The sequence below is a fragment of the Scyliorhinus torazame genome, chromosome 18, assembly GCF_047496885.1.
Source record: "Scyliorhinus torazame isolate Kashiwa2021f chromosome 18, sScyTor2.1, whole genome shotgun sequence".
NCBI lineage: Eukaryota > Metazoa > Chordata > Chondrichthyes > Carcharhiniformes > Scyliorhinidae > Scyliorhinus > Scyliorhinus torazame.
This window is the reverse complement of record NC_092724.1, coordinates 161474220-161499113: the sequence shown is the minus strand read 5'-3', so window position 1 is coordinate 161499113 and position 24894 is coordinate 161474220. Positions and strand designations below refer to the sequence as shown.

Sequence of the window (24894 nt, the reverse complement as noted above, 5' to 3'; positions counted from 1 at the left end):
TTAGGAGAACATAGTTTACAGATGCATCTCAAAGAGTAAATTGAGTTTGGATTATTAAAGTAAATTATATACGGTCCTCACTGACAACTGTTATGATTTCAAGGGAGGGCGGCACGGTGGTGCAGTGGTTAGTACTGCCACCTATGGCACTGAGGACCCGGCTCCAGGTCACTGTCTGTGTGGAGTTTGCACTTTCGCCCAGTGTCTGCGTGGGTCTCACACCCACAACCCAAAGATGTGCAGGGTAGGTGGATTGGCCACGCTAAATTGCCCCTTAATTGGAAAAAAATAATTGGGTACACTAAATTTAAAAAAAAATTATTTCAAGGGAGACCATTAATTTTAAAAATGAACTTCCAGTTATTTTTAAAAATAAATTTAGAGTATCCAATTATTTTTTCCAATTAAGGGGCAATTTAGCGTGGCCAATCCGCCTAACTTTCGCATCCTTGGCTTGTGGGGGTGAAACCCACGCAGACACGGGGAGAAAGTGCAAACTCCGCAAGTGGCTGGGATCGAACCCGGGTCCTCAGCGCCGTAGGTTGCAGTGCTAACTACTGCACTACCATGTCGCCCTGAACTTCCAGTTATTAACTAAAAAAATTAGGCCACAAGATTTCTAATTTTTAAAACAAAATATATTTTTATTCCAAACGTAGCAAAACAAAGACAATACAACTCACGAGCAGTATAACGGGCAAATGTGGTGCAGTTTGTTAACTCTGATATACCAAAAATGGCAATGTCCAGGCCCCCTCCTCCCCAATCCCTTCGAGAAAGCCCCTTCCTCCATGTCCCCACCCACTGTGCGCGCTTTGGTCAGATATGGCCTGTGTACCACCTTCAGTTGTATCAGGCCCAGCCTGACGCAAGAGGTGGAGGAATTCACTCTGTACAGAATCTCACTCGAGTCCTCCCTCTATCTCGAGGCCCAATTCCTCCTCCCACCTCTCCCTTGTTTTGTTCAACGGGGCCCTACTTCCTTCAGCAGCCGCCCGTATATGTCTGAAATGTTCCCTTCTCCCAACACATCCTGTGATAGCATTCTGCCCAGCAGAGTGTGCTTTGGCAACAGAGAGGCCTTCTTGCAGAGAAAGTCCCGAATCTGCAGGTATCTGAACTCGCTCCCTTTCGGTAGTTGAAATTTCTCGGTCAGCTTCTCCAGATTCTCAAACCTACCGTCCACTTCCATGTCGCTAAACCGCACTGCCTCTTTCCTCTTCCAAGTTTTCTAAGTAGCGCCCATCCTTGCCCCTCAGCTTGAAATGGCGCCTGAATTGATTCCAGATTTCAATGAAGCCACAACCACCGGGCTTGTTGCAAACGTGACCGGGGAGAACAGGAAAGGGACAGTAACCAAGGCTGACCCTATACATGACTCTACCTCCATCTGCACCCACTTCAATCCGGGCTCTCCAAGCCATCCCTACACCTTTTCCATGTTCGTCGCTCATAGCAATACATTAGGTTTAACAATGCCAGACCACCCAGTGCCATCCCCTCTGCAGGACTGTTCTCCGAATCCTAGGATTCTTCCACAACAACACAAAAGGCAGAGATCAATTTATCCACCTTAGCGAAGACCGACTTGGGAGGAAGATCGGAAGCGACCGAAATACAAACAGGAACATCGGCAGGGCATTCATTTTCATTGTCCGCACTCTTCCCACCAGGGAGAGTGGGTGTGAATCCCACCTTCGCAGGTCCCCTTTCATCCCTTCCACCAAATTGGCCAGGTTCAATGTCTGGAGCCGGGCCCAGTCATGGGCAACCTGGATCCCTAGGTACCTAAACTTAGTTTGGGCCAACTTGAACGGCAATGCTCCCATCTCCGTCTCCCTTCCACTGGGATTAATCGGGAAGATTTCTCTCTTACTCAAGTTTAGTTTGTATCCTGAGAAAGTTCCAAATTCCCTCAGTAGCTCCATTATCTTTTCCGTGCTGGCTGTGGGTCAGAGACGCACAGCAACAGATTGTCTGCATGGAGGGGCACTCTGTGCTCTTTGCCTCCTCTTTTGATGTCTCTCCACCCATCTGATGACCTGAGCGCGATGGCCAGTGGTTCAATTGCCAGAGTGAACAACAGCGGGGACAGTGGGCATCCCTGCCTTGTGCCCCTGTACAACCAAAAAGTCCCTCACGACAGCGAGTCATTGAACATTCCCAGTGAGTATGGAGCCATCCAGTCCCGGCATCTTCCCTGATTGCATGGAATTGATGCACTCCATGACCTCCTCCAGACCCAGCGGTGCTTCCAGTCCTGGTCCCCTCGACCACTGAGAAGTCCAGTCCGTCCACAAATCATTTAATCAGAGTCCCCCTCCGGGGACTTTCTTAGAACTTTCTCCCCATCAACAATGCGGAAGTCCTTCCGTCACTCTGATTGCAGCAGTTTAAGGTGTCGGCTCACTATCACCAAAGGCAATTGGGTACAGATAATAAATACTGGCCTTGCCAGTGATGCCCACATCCATGAATGAATATGCAAAACAAACAAAGGGAAACTCAGAGGGCAAACTTGAAAACTACAAAGTTTGTGTACGTGTAGTTTTTGAAAATTAGACGAGTATTAATTTCACCTTTAGCATCGCATCAGAGCAAATTATAAATTGGCACACTCGGGTGTGCTTTAATTATTTAATATTTCCCACCTTCGTAACAATGAATCAAAGAATCGAGATAATGCCTGAAATAAGTCAAAATTTGTAATACACTCTGCTAGAATGTGTTTATAAAAAAAAAACCCACAAATCTCAAGAATGAGGGTTTTTCAAACCTAACCAGAAAGTGCAACAAACACTGGATTCTATAGCGATCTTTTGCACGAAGTATATCTATTTCCAGCCCACCTTGGAAATTTCATTGTGAAGTTGTTCCTCGGTCTGTTCTGCTTCTGTTGGTGAGAAAAGACTGTTAGGCTAAGGCTACAGAATTTCCATGAGTGTGCAAAAGGCATTTCTAGAAAGATTATTTAAAATTATTTCTCTAATTTCAGAAAGGAGTAAAAATTGGGAGAAACCATACAAAAGCCATTTCTGGGAATAGCTTTCACTTAATTAAATTTAAATTCCACCAGATGCTGTGGTGGCATTTATACCCGAATCCCCAGAGCATTAGCTTGCGTCTCGGATTCACTAGTCCACTGACATTATCGCTATGCCAGTCTTCTGGACTAAGCAATAAACCATGCAACAAGTTTGTGTTCACCATCACTGTTGTAGAAGTCGAATGAATTGGAAACATTTTGGGAAAACTGATAATCTACATTCAGATATAAACACTCTTGTGTGCCCAGCCATACCATGCAATCTAGTCCAAGACCGTTTTACCCCAACCTCCACCTCAAAGTACATGTATGTTAAATCAACCAGTTTGAGAAAATATCCAACCTACTTCATCACACAAGAGTAACTAAACTGCTCAAATGTAACAATGGCAATCACTTATTGAACACACCACATTGGTAAAATGGCTAGAGATCGGATATGTGAAACTATTTACTAGAAAGCTTGTAAATACATTCAGATCACATCCATTCACCAATCAGATCTGGTTGGCTGATTTGCATTGGAAACAAACCATTGTATTATATTAAAAATCAATATCCAAAATTGAATAAAATTAAAACATTTTAAAACACTGTGGTAGAAAGAATTAGAGGTTTTGGGGTAGCAAGGTAGCACTGTTGCTTCACTGCGCCACGGTCCTGGGTCCGATTCCCCGCTTGGGTCACTGTCTGTGCAGAGTCTGCACATTCTCCCCATGTCTCCGTGGGTTTCCTCGGGGTGCTCTGGTTTACTCCCACAAGTCCTGAAAGACGTGCTTGTTAGGTGAATTGAACATTCTGAATTCTCCCTCAGTATATTCGGACAGGCGCAGTAATGTGGCGACTGGGGATTTTCACAGTAACTTAATTTCAATGTTAATGTAAGCCTAATTGTGACATTAATAAAGATTATTACTTATATTACGAAGAGATGGCATGGGCTCAATGGTTATCACTGCTGCATCACAGCACTGAGGACCCGGGTTCAATCCCAAGTCACTGTCTGTGTGGACTTTGCATATTCTCCGCATATCTGCGTGGGTCTCATCCCCGTGCAGGGTAGATTGGTCACGCTAAATTGCCCCTTATTTGGAAAAATAAATTGGGTATTTAAATTTTTTTTTTTTAAAAAACAAAGAGATGCAGTGTACATTTGTATTAAAAACTTCCATGTGTGAACTTAAAAGGTCCGATTATATTACTATCATAAAATCAGAAAGGAAGTGTAGTAACTATCAGTATACCACAGTAGCAATTCCTATTGTTTCTATAATACTCAATAACAAGCACACAATGAACTTAAGCCAACATTCTTCTGTTGTGATGAAATTAATCAGTTCAAATTACTCAATTATTACAAGCAAGGCGAACAGATCAGTAATGTCAGGTGTTATAGCAACAACAGCTTGTATTCATGTAGCACTGTAACATAATAAAGTGCCCCGAGTCGCTTCACAGGTGTATTATAAAAACAAAACGTGACACAAAAGGAGATATTAGGTCAGACCAAAAGCTTAGTCAAGGAGTTTTGAGAAGAGTTAAAGTGTAGTAGAGGTGGCAACGTAGGGAGAAAATTCCAAAGCCAAGGAATCTGGAAGCACAGCCAACAATGAGGGAGCAATTAAAATTAGGGATGCTCAAAAGACCAAATTAGAGGAGCGCAGATAACTTAAGATAGTTGTGGTGTTCGAGATGATTAGAGATATAGGAGGGCAGGGAGAGGCCATGAAGGATTTAGACAAAGATGGGAATTTAAAAAATCAAGACTGGGAGCCAACATCGATCAACAAGCACAGGGGTGATTGGGGAATGGGACTTTTGAGAGTTAGACAATGGGAAGAGTTTCAGATGAGGGTAGCTCATGAGACACCAGCCAGGAATGTGGAAGAATAGTAACGTTCAGAGAAGACAAAAGTAGAGGGGAGTCAAAAAAGTCTGAAAATTAGGGGGCGGAGGACAAAAAATGTTTGAAATTTTCTTTGTGACCAAGAATCATCTAATTTTATAAAATGAAAAAAGTTCTAGGCCACTTCAAATGGGTGGAATTATTAGACTTTAAGTGCGTAGAAACATTTGTTTTCTGTTTACTATCTATTTTCGTCAAGGCCGTGTCCATTGCATGGGAATAAAACTGTCCCTCTCCCAGGGGGCTCCTCCAATCACACATTCCCTCTCTCCTGCTCTTGCTACCCTACAAACAGATTCTGTCTCATGACATCAGCATTTCAGTATTTAAAGCAGTTAGCGCATGTAATACAGGATGAAGTCCATACTAACAACAGAACATGACAATGCTGGATTATGCACATGTGAATTGAAACAACAGATTTTGGCAGTGATCTGCAAACTATTTTCAATGTGACCCAATTTTAATTCACCACCACCTTCTCGAGGGATAGATATGCCCACATCCCATAAATATATACAAGGCCCTAATGCTAGCAAAAATAAACTAAACAATAAAAGAGCATAGTAGCATTGTGTATTATTATTAAAGTTTACATATTCTAGATCAACATAACATAAATATGAAAATCCATGTTTAAGTATTTTGTAAAAATGTTATCATTTTATTTAATCAAATAGACTCAAGTGTATCACCTTCCTCAGACACATGTTAGAATCAGCTCAACACACACTTACACATGTCCTCCCTCTCTATTCAGCCCATCTGCCATTCATGCCCTCCCTCCACAGCCTCCCCATTGACTCATCTCCGCCCATTCCATCCAGACTGACTCACTCATCCCTTCCTTTCGCAACCCTCTCCCACCCAAATGGAACTTCTCCCACTTCCTCAGACTCAGCTCCTCATTCATTACTGCTGCCATGACAGTAGGTGGTTGGTGGTTTTTCCTCAGCAAGTACCACTGCCAGGGATTTTATGCAACATTTGCTCATTTGACAGGGTTCTCAGTTCACTCACTAATACCAGACCCAGACCACAAGGTCCTCTTTGTAACTTGATAGTGAAGACCTCGTTAGCAGCCTCGCTCTTCTGGCGAGTGCGACCATTTTCCAGCCTGCTCCTGTTACATATTCAGGTTCATCACCATTAAACTGATTGGGAGGCTGTGCCTCAGTCGAAGAGTGATTGGTGACAGCAGTCGAACAGACCAGAATAACTAGTCCAGCTCCTCCAACATGCATTCCCTCTCTCCTGCCCTTGCTACCCTCCAAACAGATTCTGTCTCTTGAAGAGTGGAAAGATTAGAAAAAGTGGAACCTGTGATTGCAATAGCTAACCTCAATACTGAATGCATAGCATTGTCATGTCTTATTGGTTTCCCCAATGGATTGGATTCAACAAGCATAAAGCAATTTCAAGGGAAGAGAACATGACAGCTTCAAAAGAAAGGCCTCAGCAGTACACATACACTTGCTGATCTTATTCAATTTTCCACACAAAGCAAAATACTTTACGAGATGATCTATCAGCATGAAGGAACGAGGAACAGACAGCATCAGGCAGAGCCACTGGAAAACCAGCTTGGCAAATAATACAAATTCACTATTTAGTGGACATCTCTCATCCCTGCAAAGGTAAGCCAGATATATTACAGGGGATGGAAATAGGTGGGTCTTCATGTTGGCGTGAATAGGTGGTCAGAAGTGTATTGTTGGGCAAACATATAATCAAAGTTGTTAACAGTTTGGTTTTGTCTCAGACAGTTATCAGGGACAGGGATGGAACTGGGAGCTGAGGAATAGAGTTAAGGACGGGCCAAAAAACAATGACTTTTGTTCTTCCTAATATTTCATTAGGAGAAATTTCTTCTCATCCGTATTGGGTGTTGTTTCAGCAGTCAGTATATATGCGAACACTAATGTTGTTCTTTCGAACAATAGCTCAAAATACTCTCTCCCTCACACAACCAACATTTAGATGCAGAAGGAACCCATAAGATGCAATGAGGTGTAAAAGAAATTCCACTGGCTAAGTTTATACCAATTAAAAGATTCACTTGAGCATTGCTGATAGAGACATTTTGTCAAAGCTTTTCATCCTGCAGTCATCAGGATAATTGACAAGAATACAATACAAGGAAAAATAACAAATATATGCTGTATTAGAACATAGAACATAGAAAATACAGCACAGAACAGGCCCTTCGGCCCACGATGTTGTGCCGAACCTTTGTCCTAGATTAATCATAGATTATCGTTGAATTTACAGTGCAGAAGGAGGCCATTCGGCCCTTTGAGTCTGCACCGGCTCTTGGAAAGAGCACCCTACCCAAACTCAACACCTCCACCCAACACCAAGGGCAATTTTGGACACCAAGGGCAATTTATCATGGCCAATCCACCTAACCTGCACATCTTTGGACTGTGGGAGGAAACCGGAGCACCCGGATGAAACCCACGCAGACACAGGGAGGATGTGCAGACTCCGCACAGACAGTGATCCAAGCCGGAATCGAACATGGGACCCTGGAGCTGTGAAGCAATTGTGCTATCCACAATGCTGCCGTGCTGCCCATATATAATACATATAGGGTTCTGTTCTTTGCAGACAAACAGAACATGTACACACATTGCACCTTTTTCAGCTAATCAAAATAGCTGACAGCCATTCGCTGGTTCATTCATCTGGGCAATGTCGTGACCAATCAGAATCAAGCTGCATGCTTTAAATTTCAAACAATGCTCGGCAGTTAACTGTCAGTCACCATCAACTGGTGCATTCTCCACGGCAATGCCTCTACCAGAGTTCACTTGCCACCTAATCAGCAGTCTCTTCTCCCAAGGTACAAAGTTGTTGTTTTCCCTTACATTGTATTCTTGCGAATTGTCCTGATGAGTGCAAGATGAAACGATTTGACAAAATGTTGCTTTTTAAAAAAAAATACTCAAGTTCTGGGCTATCAGACAACTAAAGTCATTTGCGTTAGCGAGATCTTACTGTTCATATTGTAGACATGGTCACCTACAGATCAGAGCAGCAATTTCCTCAAAGGAATTTCGCTTCAGATAACACTTCATTCGCTCGGATTAAAACCAACTCTGAAGATGCACTATTCTTTACCTGAATAGTCTACTATGTGCGTGGGGACCTTCTCAGGAGTGACATCTGCGGGGATAGTGATTTCTTCTGCACGCAGAGGAACCTTTAACAAAACAAAGCACAATTGCAGAATGAGATGCAGCCAGAGGTAATGATTAATTCACATACTCCACATCAAAATTTATTCCTTCTGCTTCACGGCGCCGAGAACCTGGGTCGATCCCGGCACCTGGTCACTGTCCATGTGGAGTTTGCACATTCTCCCCATGTCTGTGTGGATCTCACCCCCACAACCCAAAGATGTGTAGGGCAGGTGAACTGGTCATGCTAAATTGCTCCTTAATTTGATAAGAAAGAAAGAATTGATAAGAGAAAAAAATTCCTCTGCCACTTGGCCAGTCAGGCCGGTAACATTTTAGGTCTATGTTCTTTCATTGGAGCCACTGACCAGTAGTTTTCAGCAGACATTTAAGCACTGCACAGATAAAAAACAATGTAAATTAGTTTCTTCTTTAAAATTGAGAGTAGCCAATTCTTTTTTTTTTCCAATTAAGGGGCAATTTAACATGCCCAATCTACCTACCAGGCACATATTTGGGTTGTGGGGGTGAGACCCACGTGGTTATGTGGAGAATGTGCAAACTCCACACGATCAGTGATCCAGGGGGGCAAGGATCGAACCTAATGTAACTTAGTTAATAAATGCTTCCCACATTAGAACAATAAATATATTTCCAAAATACTTCATTTGCAGGGAAGCACGTTCCTAAGATTGTGAAAATAATTGTAGGAAAAACAGTTTTAAAACAAACATTTGCAATTCTAGGATGTTGTATCTTCAAACAGATTTTCTGCAGAAAATAGTCATAAATACACAGATTTATTTTGGAGGAGAGAAGGTTGAAAGAAAAAAATTAGGCAAAGTACTTTTAGTCCCAACGCTAGAAAACATTGAAATTCCCATCCACTGTGAGGTATTATATTTTCAAGTTATTTTCTGTGTCAGCTCAGAGATCAGTTGATAAACTTCTCGCCTAAGTCAAAAGCCATGGGTTCAAGTCCCAAAGGCATAAATTTAAGTTCATAAATTTAGACTGAGACTTCATTGCAGCACTGAAGGAATGCTGCAGTATCTGAGGAGTTGTCTTTCAGATGAGATGTTAAACCAATGTCTCTTCTGCTCACTCAGTAGTAACACTATCCATTTCAATCTTCACTCTGGTTTCTTCCAATGTATTAATTCCAACTACCACTGTTTTTATCTTTTTGGTGTTCATTATCATTCATACACTAAACTTCTAGATTTTGCTTGATCTACGATATTTTGCAGGGTCTCTCTGATTCTGCAAGTAGTGGTGTTGTCAGCATACCACAAGTTGTCTCTAATATTTATATCATAGAATTTACAGTGCAGAAGGAGGCCATTTGGCCCATCGAGTATGCACCGGCTCTTGGAAAGAGCACCCTACCCAAGCCCACACCTCCATCCTATCCCCATAACCCAGTAACCCCACCCAATCTTTTGGACACTACGGGCAATTTAGCATGGCCAATCCACCTAACCTGCACAACTTTGGACTGTGGGAGGAAACCGGAGCACATGGAGGAAACCCACGCAGACACGGGGAGAACGTGCAGACTCCACACAGACAGTGACCCAAGCCGGGAATTAAACCTGGGACCCTGGAGCTGTGAAGCAACTGTGCTAACCACTGTGCTACCGCGTTGACCTCATTTTCACCAAGCCACCTGTCACAGATGCATTTATCCATGGCCGTATTACTAAGAATAATCACCAGCCATTCTGGAGACAAAGTCCCGAATTCCCCTGGAATACCTCTGGAAGTACATCTAACACTGAATACATGTTCTGTATAGATTGAATAATTTTGGCGTCAGTACACAGCTTTATCATACTGTGCTCTTTACTTGAAACAGATAAGATTGTCCCTCTTCTGGTCTGCTGCTTGCCATTTCGTTCCAATGTACACTCTGAATAAATATCACATCTTTATTGTCAATGTCACATTTCAGCAACACGATAATTCACTGAAATATCTGCCACAATATTCCAGCTTGGCGCATTCTAAACATAAATATGCAAGTGAATTGGAGGCGAGAGGACATTGAGCTGCTCCCAATTTGTGCTGAAGGACAGTCACAGAAATAAATTGGTAGAGACCTGGAAGCAGGTCAATTATAAGTGATGCAGAAGAGGGAAACATAGAAATAAGTGAAACCATGGAACTTTTGAAAGAAGAGTCAGAGAATTAACTAGTCCAACTTAAAGAGAAAAAACAAACACAATAAGCAAGAGTTGTTCAGTTGCAAACCCACTACCCGCCCCATCCCAAGTTTATGGTGAGATAGTTAGGTGTTCAAATGCTGAAATCTAAAGTAAATTCTACAGAATACCAAAATTGCAAGCATCTTTTCTCCTTTGAAATCAATCTTGGCAAAATAAAAGTAAGACAAACAAAATATATCTGATAGAAAGAAATGACCTACCTCATCAGGAAACTCTTCACTGACCAGAGACATAATCAAAGATGTCTTCCCAACCTTAGCTGTAGAATAGAAAACAAACAGCTTTATTACAGATTCACGACCATCTTTTAACACATAAGGGTGTTCTCCAGGAGCTCTTTGATTTGTTATTACCCAACATGCTGGATAAGAACCATACAATTTCAATATACATTAGATAAGAAATCATAGTCAGCATTCATAGAATTTACAGTGCAGAAGGAGGCCATTCGGCCCATCGAGTCTGCATCGGCTCCTGGAAAGAGCACCATACCCAAGGTCAACACCTCCACCCTATCCCCATAACCCAGTAACCCCACCCAACACTAAGGCCAATTTTGAACACTAAGGGCAATTTATCATGGCCAATCCACCTAACCCGCACATCTTTGGACTGTGGGAGGAAACCGGAGCACCCGGAGGAAACCCACGCACACACGGGGAGGATGTGCAGACTCCGCACAGACAGTGACCCAATCCGGAATCGAACCTGGGACCCTGGAGCTGTGAAGCAATTGTGCTATCCACAAGGCTACCGTGCTGCCCTGTGTGAAGAATTTTTTAGTGGACAATATTGTAATTGGGGATTTGAAGTAAGTTATTTTGTAAATATATTCCCTAACACCCCCCCTCCCCCCCAAAAAAATAAAGAATGAGGTGTTGTCAAATTGAAGAACCACTGGCACGTCTGGAATGAGTGTCAAAAATCAGACACAAGGAGTTAGGCATGAGCTTAGTGAAGAAGTCTTAACCAACATGCAAATAACATAATAGAGATTTGTGTCTCAAGCACCAGGGAACTATCCACATTTTTTCAGGCAATCCAGTTCAGAAAACACAGGCAATTTTAAGGGATTTATATTTGCATTGCTAAACATTAGAAATAAATAATTTAATTTTAATATAATTTTAAGTAGGTTTAATTTAACATGTGTGTGCCTGGAAGGGCAAAACCTATAGTTAGATTCATGCTGGACAAAGTTTATAAGATATAGGAGCAGAATTAGGTCATTTGGCCCATCGAGTCTGCTCCACCATTAGATCATGGCTGATCTCATCCATCGTCTTGCCAGTTCTCAATCACCCTTAAACCCGTTACCAATTAAAAATATGTAACTCCTCCTTAAATTTACTCACTGTCCCAGCATTCACCACATTCTGGGTAGTGAATTCCACAGATTCGGAACCCTTTGGGAGAAGTAGTTTCTGCTCAACTCAATTTTCAATCTCTTATCCTAAGTCTATGACCTCTCGTTCTGGAATGCCCCACAAGAGGAAGCATCCGCTCTCCAAGTCTACTTTATCCATATCTTTTATTATCTTGAATACCTCAATTTGAGGTGTATAGAGAGGATTATGGCATGAAGAGTAAATAGAGGCTGGCTGAAGTAGCAGTGTTGCTTAGCAACTGGGGGCCTTTTAAGGTAGGAGGGTTTTTTGTTCTTAGTTTGGCTGAATTTGTTTGTGGTTGAAGATAGTACACCAAGGAGTTAACATCTCTCAACTCTGCCAGGAGAAGACAGACTGGACAGGACATCCCAAAGACCCAGATATCAGGGATTGGGACAGAAAGAATGTCTCACGAAGACTGAAGTCCAGAGAACAGAAAACAGGGTATTGCTCAGGAGGATTTAAGGGGAGAGTAACCAAAGTGTTCTGAGTTAAAGAGACAGTTGCAGTTACCAGAATTAAAGTGGGAAAGCAGACTTCAGAGATAAATCAAAGGTTTGATGCCAATTTAATAGAGTCTGGGAATCTAAAGTTAAAGCAATTAGGACAAAAAAAATCCTAAAGGGAGAGTTGAATATCCTGGATGCTAGGTTCATTGCTAAAAATAAACCGGAATAGAAAAGTCAATAAAAAGATTTTCAAAAAAAAAAAAGTGGAAAGGACAGCACAGTGGAGAACCCGGGTGCGATCCCGGCCCATATTAAGTTTGCACATTCTCCCCAAATCTGCATGGGTCTCATCCCCACAACCCATAAATGTCCCGGGTAGGTGGATTGGTCACGCTCAATTGCCCCTAAAAAAAAGTGGAGCAGAGAAGTCATTTGGAAAACCTGGACTGGATTTCGAAATGCAAACCGTTGATGGAAAGCAGTGTTATGAAAGAAAACTTTAAAGTTTGTTTTTCTGGGAAGGGAGTTTTGAAACTCTCATGTCACCATCATCTGTTGGGGGGGGCGGGGGGGAGAAAGAGTTTTGGAGGAGAAATCCACAGATACTAACTTAGGTTTAGAATGGAGTATGTGGTTTGACACAGCCAGTGTGTGTTTAAAGGGACTGTGTTACTGAGACCATTCTAAGATTTGCTTTGTAATCAGTGTTAGCCTTAAAATCTGTATACATTTGTGAAGCTGGGGGGTGGGGGTGGGCGAGAGAAGTAAAGGAGTATAGTATCATAATCCAATCTTTCATGTTTAATAAATGTTTTTTTTCTAGTTAAAAAGCTAATTAGCGGTCCAGTTACTCTGTTCCTTCGCATTTTCTAAATAAATAAAAGGTATGATTTTTGAGTTAGGGTTCTGTTCTGGGATCTTCCCGTCCAGTCATCAATTGGGTTGGTAACAGTTGTCATTAACATCAAATATATTCAAAATCTCTCAATTTTACCATTGGACTCTAAAGGCGACAAAGGTATGGGGAGACAGCTGGAGTGTGGCATTGAGATAGAGGATTAACCATGATCACATTGCATGGCGGAACAAGATCGATGGCCCAAATGGGCTACTCCTGCTTTCTATCTTTCTATAATGAATTCTGTTCTGGTGGCGCAGCGGTTAGCACTGCTGCTTCACGGCGCCAAGGTCCCAGGTTCGATCCCGGCTCTGGGCCACTGTCCATTTGGAGTTTGCACATTCTCCCCACTAGCTTCCCCATGAAACTATATTTGGTCTTTACCCGCAAATGCAATGTCACAGGTGAAAAATACTGATGGTGCAGACACATTGCCATTCGGTCACCAGGTTACTGAGAATATAACTAGTGGTATCTGAACCTAAATGCAGCTGCATGACTAACTCCAGTTTCTCTCCCCTTCACGTGAACAGTTTAGATTTGATTTCAATATTACCCAGTGATCGGCCAGGAAGTAGAAACTTGACATATGGACAATTATACGCACAAACACACGTACGTGAGAGTCAATTTGAGCTGTTGTAGCTGCTTGTTAATCTTGGCTCAAGATCCAAAATACCAAGCATGAACTTATTTTGTATTAGTAAAGTGTGAAGTCTGAGTGGGCATCATGCACTTGATGCAGAACCTTTTCTGTTGTAACAATAACCACTGGTGAATTTATCCAATCACCCATGATTCAGTTGGTTTGCCCATGTGATTGACTCCCAAACTTGACAATCACTTTCAAGAGCTAAGCAGACTTCATAGAAGTCCAAAGATAAACAAAAAGCTATAGTACAGTCAAGCTAGGTACAAATAGAACATTGTTGTTTTAGCCCTGTCCTTACAATAGGATAATTTATACTTTCTACGTCCAACACTTGACGTTCTGACAAGTGCACAAACATCTCATGTTTCAGCTCCCTCTTTCCAATCTACTTCCACACTGTATCCAGTTTGCTACCTGATCTGCCAAACAAACCAACATCACCTGCAACTTGACAACAATGTGACCCGACTATTCATAAGTGCACAGAATCATTGAACCTTTTAGCCTGAATTGGTCATACATCTATATTCTACTTGGGTGTTCTTCCAAAATATATCTTCTGATTTTACTTCAACAGCACCACAAGAGATTGATTGGAATGTAGAAAATATACTGGATGCAAGTTTTAAAATATATCAACATTGAAATAAATCCACAAACCTCATTTAAATTGTCACTTTCAAATATAAAACAAAATGTTTTCCCCTGGTTCCGACAATGGACCTAAATTCAAGGCATTCACATAGTTTTCTATCTCCAATGCTGGGAGGCCACTTTTATGTATCAAACAATTTTGTCTTTATTTTAAGCATTCAATTTCTTTCAGTCCTTAAATATTTTCTGGCCATAATGGCCAATCTGAACCATTCTAAAATCTAAAGAAAGGCACTTAATTGTAATTACGAAGAGTCAATCTGCAATCAGACAGAGCCAACAGGTTTGATTAATTATTGATTTTTGAGGCAGTAGCGAGCAACTTGTATAACAGGGAACCATTGGATGTGTTGTACTAAAATCTTCAGAAAACATTTGGTAAGATGCCGTATCAAAGGTTACTTTCTTATATATTCATTTTGCGGGATGTGGGTGTCGTTGGCTAGGCCAGCATTTATTGCTCACCCCTAACTGCCCTTCAGAAGGTGTTGGTGAGCTGCCTTCTTGAAGGTCTCTGTGGTGTAGGTACACCTACATTGCTGTTCGGGAGGGAGTTCCAAGATTTTGACCCAGCGACAGTGAGGAAATGACAATCTATTTCCAAGTCAGGACGGTGTGTGACCTGTAAGGGTGTTTCCAAGTGGTGGTGTTCCCATGTGTCTGCTGCCCTTGTTATTCGAGGAGGCAGCAGTTGTGGGTTTTGAAGGTGCTGCCCAAGGAGCCTTGATAAGTTCCTGCAGTGCATCTTGTAGATGGTATACACAGCTGCCACTGTTAGTCAGTGGTGGAGGGATTGGATGTTTGTAAAAGCCATAACAATCAAGCGGGCTGCTTTGTCCTGCACTCTTACAACGCTCCAGGCAAGTGGAGAGTACTCCATTACACTCCTGACTTGTGCCTTGTAGACGGTGGACAGGCTATGTGGAGTCAGGGGTGACTTTCTGGTCTAGGATTCCTAGCCTCTGCCCTAGTCACAATATCTAAATGGCTAGTCCAGTTCAATTTCTAGTCAATAGTAACCATTAGGATGTTGATGGTGGGGGATTCAGCAGTGGTAATGCCTTGAATGGGAAGGGGGGCGAGTTAGATTCTCTCTTGTGTCATGTGAGAGTACCTTTAAGAAATGCACCTTTAAGAAATGGGTGTTTAAGAAATGTATCTTTAAGAAATGGGTGTTTATCAGTTATGTCAGAGTATGGGTGGAGCTGGGCGGTCTGTCAGCTTTTTACTTTCGTTTTAGGCTGTTTGCTGCAGGGTGTGTTTTAGTTTCTTTTTCAGTGTTGGAGCTGAAGCCAGACAGAGCAGGTGTACTGCTGATCTCTTTGCCATGAAAAAACTATCTCGATCATTTGGTGAATTCAGAATTATAAATGTTCTCAGTAGTGAATGTAAACCTAATGTGCTTCTGTTAAAAGGTGTTTCTTTTGTCTTCTGGATGTTGTTTGGGAGGTTATTAAGGATTACTTAGTGTTGTATTCTTTGGGGGTTATATTTGAATTGATGGTTGCTAAGATGTTCACTATGTTTTAAAAAGGTTAACGTAAGTTCATAGAATAAACATTGTTTTGCTTTAAAAAATACTTTTCCATTTCTGCTGTACCACACCTGTAGAGTGGGCCGTGTGCTCCCCATACCACAATCTATTAAAAGTTGTGGGTCAGGTGAACGCCATGATACACTTTGGGGTTCTCTAAACCCTGGCCTATAACACTTGTTAAAGATGGTCATTGCCTGGTACATTTGTGGTGCGAGTATAACATGCCACTTGTCAGCCCAAGCTAGGTGTTGTCCAGGTCTTGCTGCATGTGGACATGGGCTGCTTCAGTATCCAAGGAGTCATGAATGGTGCTGAACATTGTTCACTGATGATTCTATGATCATGCTGAATGGTCGAGCAGGCTTGAGGGGCTGAGTGGCTACTCCTGCCCCTAATTGTATGAATGCAAGAATGCATTCCCTCAAAACGATTGCAGTAAAACCAGACTTTCAATTTTCCCTCAGCATTATCCCAATTCCAAATGGGTGATATATACATTATTACTCTGTCTAAAGCAGGATATGGCTTAATTCTTCATTCTCCAAGACACTATCCATTATACAATCCATCTTCAATTTCCTTGGTGATTCCTCAGGTGGCCCAGAAGCCTACTCCTTTTCCCTCTTCCCTTGCATCTGCCGAATCTAATTAATTTGACTCTGGCAGCTCGCAAAATTATGGATTAAATTCGGAATTAACTTTACCACCACAGTGAACTAATCTTTCTTAGAGAATGAATTGCCAACTTGAAAATTACGAACGTCTGTTGGTGAATCGATGCAAATTTCACAGAATCATAGAATTTACAGCTCAGGCCATTCGGCCCAGCAAGTCTGCACTGGCCTTTGGAAAAAACACCCTACTTAATAGAATTTACAGCTCAGGCCATTCGGCCCAGCGAGTCTGCACTGGCCTTTGGGAAAAAACACCCTACTTAAGCCCACACCTCCACCCTAACCCAGTAACCCTACCTAACCTTTTTGGACACAAGGGCGCAATTTAGCGTGGCCAATCCACCTAACCTGCGCATCTTTGGACTGTGGGAGGAAACCCACGCAGACATGGGGAGAACGTGCAGACTGCGCACAGACAGTGACCTAAGTCAGGAATCAAACTTGGGACCCTGGAGCTGTGGAGCAACAGTGCTAACCATTGTGCTACTGTGCCGCCCAGTAGTCAAAGAACTGCAAAGAAAAGAATTACAAGGCCATTCCTAATTTGTGGACAAAATAATTCTCTCTTTCTTGAGACCAGATTGACACTGAACCTTTGGAAATTCAAACCAGTATGAGGATCTCCCAGGTGAGCCCAGTAGTCTTTGAATTATATTGCGGATCCAGAACCACTTTGGCACCATAAGTGGTAGCTTAATGCAGACTTTATAAGATTTTTAATAGTTTCCACACAACCCATATCTATATTGTCTGTCAGTATAGAACACAGCCTATATTTAAGCCATTCCAGGATTTGTGAAACCTCAGTCACTCAGTAGAACAGAAATAGTTCCATAAAAATCTAGCTTCTTTACATTCCCTTGATTCACAGGCTGGTATGCTCAATATTCAAGTGAATCTCCTACACAAATTTCTAAAATATATCACTAAGTGGCTGCCACAAGCCTGCCACTGCTGTCAATGGTATGCAAATATCAATTATTTGGTATCAATGTTTAATAATTTATAACAAAAATCCACAAGGTCAGCAATTTTCAATTTGTAACAAGAAAAGGCTTTAAACTGTACAACTATGTGACACAGTTCTGTCTTGTCACCCCTAGAAAAAGGTTTTAAATTCAGTCCAGGAGCTGTTATGCTCCCTCGCAATCTTACCGGAATAACTGATATGCTTCATCCATTTGTGTTTGTATTGAATTGACCTTGAAAGACCGAATGTCAACAAAATGATAAAACACATGTCTAAAACTGCTTCAAGCAAATGTATCTATGATTTTAGACTCTAAAGTTGATATAAACAAGTAAAATATTACACACTGTTGTGAATAAACACTCATGAAATATTGCTGTTCCTATATAAATTGGGAATGAAATATTGCTGTTCCTATATAAATTGGGAATGAAATATTGCTGTTTCTATATAAATTGGGAATGTATCAGTGACTGAGCAAAGAGGAAACCATGCTTGAAAGATTGGTTGACAAAACGTTCGAAGAAACATCCTGGGACACTTGCAGAATTAACTTGTGCGTTGCTTGATATTTTTCAGGGTTCTAAAAATGCTACAGAAAGTCCAAAGACAGAAGAATGGAAATGTCAATCAAGATACAAAGATTATGGCAAGAGACTGTTAATTATAGGCCAGTTGGTGAACATCTGGGATGTTAAAACTGCCTGAAGGGAATACTAGGGAATGCCATAAGTGGACATTTAGTTGGTGGGGGCAGTCAGCACAAGTTTCAGAAGTAACACATTTAAGTGTTAGAAACTTACTGGATTTTTTCTCAGTTAATAGATGAGGATATTTTCCAAACTCAAGGTCCTAATGTGGAGCTAGTAAGGAAGTTTAATGTTGGTAAAAACGTGGCTTTGCAACAGGATACAGTGGGCAGTGACCAAATAAAAATGCCCAAATACTAAGGAGGCAACCAGTGCTGTAGCATTGGAATCTTTTCTGTGCCCTTTGCTATTTGCAACATCTGTGGATGAGGCAGTTAGAGGATTCTACTTTGTAGCAGTAGTATTAAACTTGCTGACAACAAACCACTGTGAGCAGGTAATTATTGAGCAGATGGATTTCAACTGATTATGTATATGAGCTGAACTTCTTTGACAATGGGTATAAGACTAGGGGACGCAAATCTAAAATTCACAAAGTTTGAGCAAGGTTGGAAATTAGAAATCCCCAACTACAGTTCATGGTTATTTGTGGTACAAACTCCCAGAGAATGCACCCATTGTGAAACCAATTGGCAGCTTTGAGAAGGAACTAGATCATTATTTGAGTTAGATTATGTAGATGACTGAATAGTTTGCTGATGTCACGACTTTAGTGGGTTGGATCTCGAACAACGATGAGCCAGAGTACAGGAGGAAGATAGAGAACCTAGTGGTGTGGTGTAATGACAACAATCTCTCCCCCAACGTCAGCTAAACTAAGGAGCTGGTCATTGACTTTAGGAAGCGAAGTGTCATACACACCCCTGTCTGCATCAATGGTGACGAGGTGGAGATGGTTGACGGCTCCAAATTCCTAGATGTGCACATCACCAACAATTCTGGTCCACCCACGTCAATGCTAAGACCAAGGAAGTGTAACAGTGCCTATATGTCCTCAGGAAACTAAGGAAATAAGACATGTCCACATTGACTCTTACCAATTTTTGCAGATGCACCATAGAAAGCATCCTATCTGGCTGCATCAAAGCCTGGTATGACAACTGCACGGCCCAAGACCAAGAAACTACTGAGTTGTGAACACAACTCAGCTCATCACACAAACCCGCCTCCCATCCATCGACTCTGTCCACACCTCCCGTTGCCTTGGGAAAGTGGGCAGCATAATCATAAACCCTTCGCATCCAGGTTATTCTCTCTTCCAACCTCTTCCATTGGGCAGGAAACACAAAAGTCTGAGAACACACACTAGCCAGATTCAAAAACAGCTTCTTCCCCATTGTACCAGACTCCTGAAGACCCTCTCATGATCTGAATTGATGTCTTCACACATCTTCTCTACTGAGTACTACTACACTCCGTATGCTTCATCCGATGCCTGTGTCTATGTATTTACATTGTGCATTTTTGCATGTCCTAGGTTTTTTCATGTGCTGAATGATCTGTCTGGACTGTACACAGAACAATACCTTTCACTGTACCTCAGTACACGTGATAATAAATCAAATCAAGAAATCTTATTCCTTAAAACAAGGGAAGTCCGTTATAGAATTATCATAGATTCTAGACCAGGTACAAGTAATAAACTGAATGAGCTTTCTTGTTCTAGATTGCATGTTCTTTTGTTGCGCACACAAGCACGACTGAAATAATCACAAAACAAAGTCAAGGCAATACATTGTCAACCATGCAGCCTCATCCACAAAGTACCAAATACAATGCCCACTTCACCAAAAAAACTGGACAAAATAAAAGCTTTTAAGGCTACTTCTTTTGAAAACGCCATGAAGTGAACAGTGGGACATAAGGTAGCTCCTGCCTGAGGATTTGGTTCTTGGCCCCTTTTGCCTGTTTAATGGGTGCTGTGCAGGTGAAAAGTGATATAGGTGAAGAGTTTGGAGTCCTCCTCTGGTGTGAGATGTCTAAAGGTTACCATATGAGTAGTGTGTCGAGTAAAGGGCCCTCATCGAACTCAAAAGACATGTGTGGCGCAGGAAGGGAAAACATGGCCGATGAATCAGTGTTGTTGTTGCCCACTGAGTGGCCGACAGAGGTTGGTGGAGTTTTGACAGAGTAATGCAGAAGGCGGCGACAGACTGTCATGGACAATCTGGCAAAAGTGACTGAGGCAATTCGGGCAATCTGGAAAACGTGGAATAGCGGTTAGAAGCGCATAAGTCGCCAATCCAGAAGGTGGAAATGATAATCTTGGATCGTGATGATCGTCAGATTGCCTCCTTGGGAGGCAGAAGTGACGATGTTGGCGGTGGGGCAAAAACAACGAAGGCCAAGATCGACCACCTGGAGAATTGCTCGACGCCAAAATCTGAGGATCGTTGGGTTGCCGGAGGACATAGAAGGTGCGACAGCCACAGGGAGTGTGGCAAAAATATTCAGGCAGCTGGTGGGGGGGGGGAAAGAGGGGGTATTTGCACACCTTCCCGAGGCGGACTGGGCCCACTGGTCGTTGAGAAGGAAGCCCAGTTTTGGGGAGCCGTCACAGGTGATCATAGTCGATTCCACATGTAGTTAGACAAAGAAACAACCCTGAGGTGGGTGAAGGAAACACACGTGGCTAGCACTGTGACTTCACAGTCCAGGGTCCCAGGTTCGATTCCCGGCTTGGGTCACTGTCTGTACGGAGTCTGCACGTTCTCCCAGTGTCTGTGGGGTTTCCTCCGGGTGCTCTGCTTTCCTCCCACAGTCCAAAGACGTGCAGGTTAGGTGGATTGGCCATGATAAATTGCCCTTAGTGACCAAAAAGGTCAGGAGGGGTTATTGGGATAGGGTGGAGGTGAGGGCTTGTGGGTCGGTGCAGACTCGATGGGCCGAATGGCCTCCTTCTGCACTGCATGTTCTATGAGAGTGCAGATGGAAAGGTCACAACGTTACAATTTACCATGACTTGAGAGCGGAACTAGTGAAAATGTGAGCGGGATTTAATAAGGCCAAGTTGGCTCTCTACAAGAGCGAAGTGAAATTTGGAGTGGCAAATCCAACTTGCCTGTGGGTCATGGAGGGAGACCATTATTTTGACATGCCGGAGGAGGCGAACAACTTTGTCAAGGAGCATATACGGGGGGACATTTGAATGTAATGGATGGTTTCATCACCGTGGTGAAGTTTTGGATTTGGGTTTGGTTTTTTTCTTCTCTTGGTTTTCCCCTTATATTTTTCATGTTTCTGTTATATTTGTAACCCTACATTTGGGATATGGGCTTTTCAGTATTTTAAAGCATGGTTGGAAATGAATACGAGCTGGATTTGTGTGATTCAAGATTAAATTTGGGGCCGGGTAGGGGGGCTGTGTATGGGATTTTTGAGTATATAATTTGCGTTTCTCCCAGGTGGGGGTAACCCTGCTGGCAGAGACTCTAGTTATCTGGGCGGGGGGATTGTTTTGTTTTTTGGGGTAACGGTTGGCTTTTCTTTGCTTGGGATGGGGGAGGGTGATGGACAATTGGTTTGGGTAGCGGGCTGCGGTCAGTGAAGGTTTCTTTGTTGAGCTACTGGGTGGAGGGGAGTGGCGGGCCTGGAATCTGGACGAGGTAGGGCCCTGTTGGGACTTTCTTGCGTATAAGATATGGCTGATTGGGGGTGTGGGGGGCAGAGGCCCCAGACCGGACTGGTCACACAGAACCTAACGGGGTTAAATGGGCCGGTTAATAGATCTCGGGTGTTCCCCATTTAAAAAGCTTGACGGTGCACGTAGTTTTCTTGCAGGAGACACATCCGAGAGTTCTGGATCAAATTAGGTTGAGGAAGGGGTGGGACAGGTGTTCCATTTGAGCTTTGACATGAAGACAAGGGGAACCGCAGTGCTCATTAATAAGTTGACAGCTTGTGCTGTTTACCATCAAGCCGGTGGCAGCAGAAAAAACCATGGCCCTCATCAGATCTGCCAACTGCTGGATCCTTGGAACTCGTGCCTCCAGACCACCTCACTCTACACGGCTCTTCCCATTCTGGAAGTCTCGCTCATGATAATAATCTTTATTAGTGTCACAAGTAGGCTTACAGTAACACTGCAATGAAGTTACTGTTAAAAAACCCAAGTGACCACACTCTGGCGCCTGTTCGGGTACACTGAGGGAGAATTCAGAATGTCCAATTCACCAACAGTATGTCTTTCGGGACTTGTGGGAGGAAATCAGAGCACCCGGAGGAAACCCACGCAGACACGGGGAGAACGTGTAGACTCCGCACAGACAGTCACCCAAGCTGGGAACCGAGCATGGGTCCCTGGCACTGTGAAGCAACAGTGCTAACCACTGTGCTAACGTGCCACCCGAAAGATAGATCGCTCTACAATCAGTCAACCTCTCCTCAGAAGGAACATGTCTAGTCGACTTTGATTCGGGATTCTAGATACATGTAAAATCCCAGCATTTATCTTATTGTGGACGTGCCCGGAATCCTCTTCCTTATCCCCTATTTATTGTGAATGCGCAAATGGGGTGGACAAAACAAAACTCCTCTCAAGTGCGTGTGTATGAAAATAAACCAAGCCTTTTCATTTCACCTTACCTCATATTTGCTGTGTAGGTTAACATAGGGACATTCCAAATTTAAGGGGAAAATCAAAAACAAGAAACACATGCTTACAGACGGGTAGAGTGTGAGAAATCAAGACAGCTTAAACTGCAACACTCTGAACTACAAATACTCTCCAATGATAACACTGCTTACAAAGTTGCTGGTATTTCCACTCCGCCATACTTTTCAAACAAAACACTTGAGGAAAATTACTGTAGATTGCAGCGTACAAGTCCACCTATGAAAAATCCTTCCAATAAGTGGTCTGTTAGACGTTTTAGTTGCTGTGAAATGAAGTCTAAAGTTCTTGTTCCTTTTCACCAAACACCATTTATTTCACTTCCACAGCCTCTGCACAAAACTCTTAACAACACCACCTGACAGAGGCCACCTGAAGCCCCTTTACATATCAGTGTCAATTAATGGATACTTAACATAAATGAGACAACTAATTGCAATATCTCTTAACCCATTACTTAACAGTCTCCCCTTCCTTGGAGAAAAAAAATTAGGTGAAAACAAAATTTCAAGAAACTCAAAAACACACACATGATGTCCCCCACTTTTCTTTGTTGGACGAGAAGAAAGAAAAGTCACAGAAACAAGCGCCCTTCATTAACAATATCCAAAAGTTTCTGTGAACTTGCCCGTCTTTTCGTAAAACAGTCTGACAGTTGATAGCTCCTGTCGACCCGTTTAATTTTTGTTATTTCCCCTCTGTCCAACATCTGCTTCAAACTTGCGATGTCTATACGTAACCACTTTTCATTGACACTTTTTGTAGAGTGCACATTTTCCCACAGGTATTTATTGTCAATGTGACAGTCAATAGGTATATTACCCTAATCCCAAAATTTCTGTCAATATCATACTTATATAAAAAGCCATATCCACCGCCCTTACAAGGCTTAACGTCTCAGTAGCCAAAGTGCTTTTTACCACTCTCCTTATTTTCTTTGTTTCCCACACAAGTGGGCAACATTTACCATTGTTCCCCAAAAGGAAAATTATAAAACCTCCTGCGCTTGAAACCCCATCACATAAATTTGCGTAGGACGCATCACTATACACTCCTGCATTTTTAGTTTGGCCAATGCTTTATTTGCTCTTATTATGTCTTCCACTTTGGGATCATTCATTTTTGTACTCAACTCTAAGACATCAAAACCCGCGTCCGGTCTGGTCTGTCTACCTAACCAGTTCAGTTGCCCAATTAAACTTCGCAGTTGCTCTTTTTCTATCTTTGAAACCATTGCGTCTTTTTGTGAAACTCGGCCACGACTAATTGCTATTGGGGTGATGCTTTCCAAATAAGATTGCTGACATAAAGTTGCCCCTAACTTAGTCTGTCCAATTTCCAGTCCAATATGTTTAAATGCACCGGAAGCCTGACTTCCAACCCTGAATTCTTTCCTCAAACCAGAAATTACAATACCTTCAAAATCACTAGTCCCACCCCACAAAAAATCATCGACATGCATCATAAAAATGCCAGAAAGATTTCCTTTATAGTGCCAGTAAAACATTGCAGGATCTGCTTTCAACTGGCAACAGCCGAACTATAACAAAACTGACCTTACCGAAAAATAACAGACTCGAGATGCATCATTTAATCCATATACACATTTGTTCAACTTCCAGAGTACCCCTTCTGTGTTAGCTGCTTCTTTAGGAGGACAGAGAAAAATGTCTCTCTGGAGCTGATGCCCCTGCAAAAAGACAGCTTTTATATCTATAGATTTGCATTCCCATGCTTTTGTGGCTAATAGAGCCAAGAAGATCTTTAAAATAACCTTTCCTGCTGTAGGTGAATCTACCCTTAAATCCTGATCTTCTAAGTTTTCTTCAAATCCCCTTGCCACGAGCCTGGCCGTTGCCTTATAAGTTCCAACTGGAAGAACAATTTCCGTGCAAATCCATCTGTGGGATAGAGCTCTTTGTCCCCTATCCGGTACTTCTGTGTATACCCTAAATTCACTCCAACTATGCAATTCTTGCTGTTTAGCTTCTTTAATAACTTTTTCATCTAATTTATTTTAAGCCACCAAAATCTCACGTGCATGTGGG

General features: G+C 42.4%; 1 protein-coding gene across 5 annotated transcripts in view; it reads right to left on the bottom strand.

The window, feature by feature from the left end:
- The window catches only part of LOC140395697 (mitochondrial Rho GTPase 1), a 90458-nt gene that overhangs the window by 57056 nt on the left and 8508 nt on the right, over positions 1-24894 (bottom strand). For all 5 annotated transcript variants that reach the window (XM_072483776.1, XM_072483775.1, XM_072483778.1 and 2 more), the window contains exons 2-4: positions 10563-10621; positions 8076-8157; positions 2850-2893 (exon numbers count right to left, since the gene is read on the bottom strand). In XM_072483776.1, coding sequence (XP_072339877.1) covers positions 2850-2893; positions 8076-8157; positions 10563-10621 — 185 coding nt within the window. The remainder of the gene's footprint in view (positions 1-2849; positions 2894-8075; positions 8158-10562; positions 10622-24894) is intronic.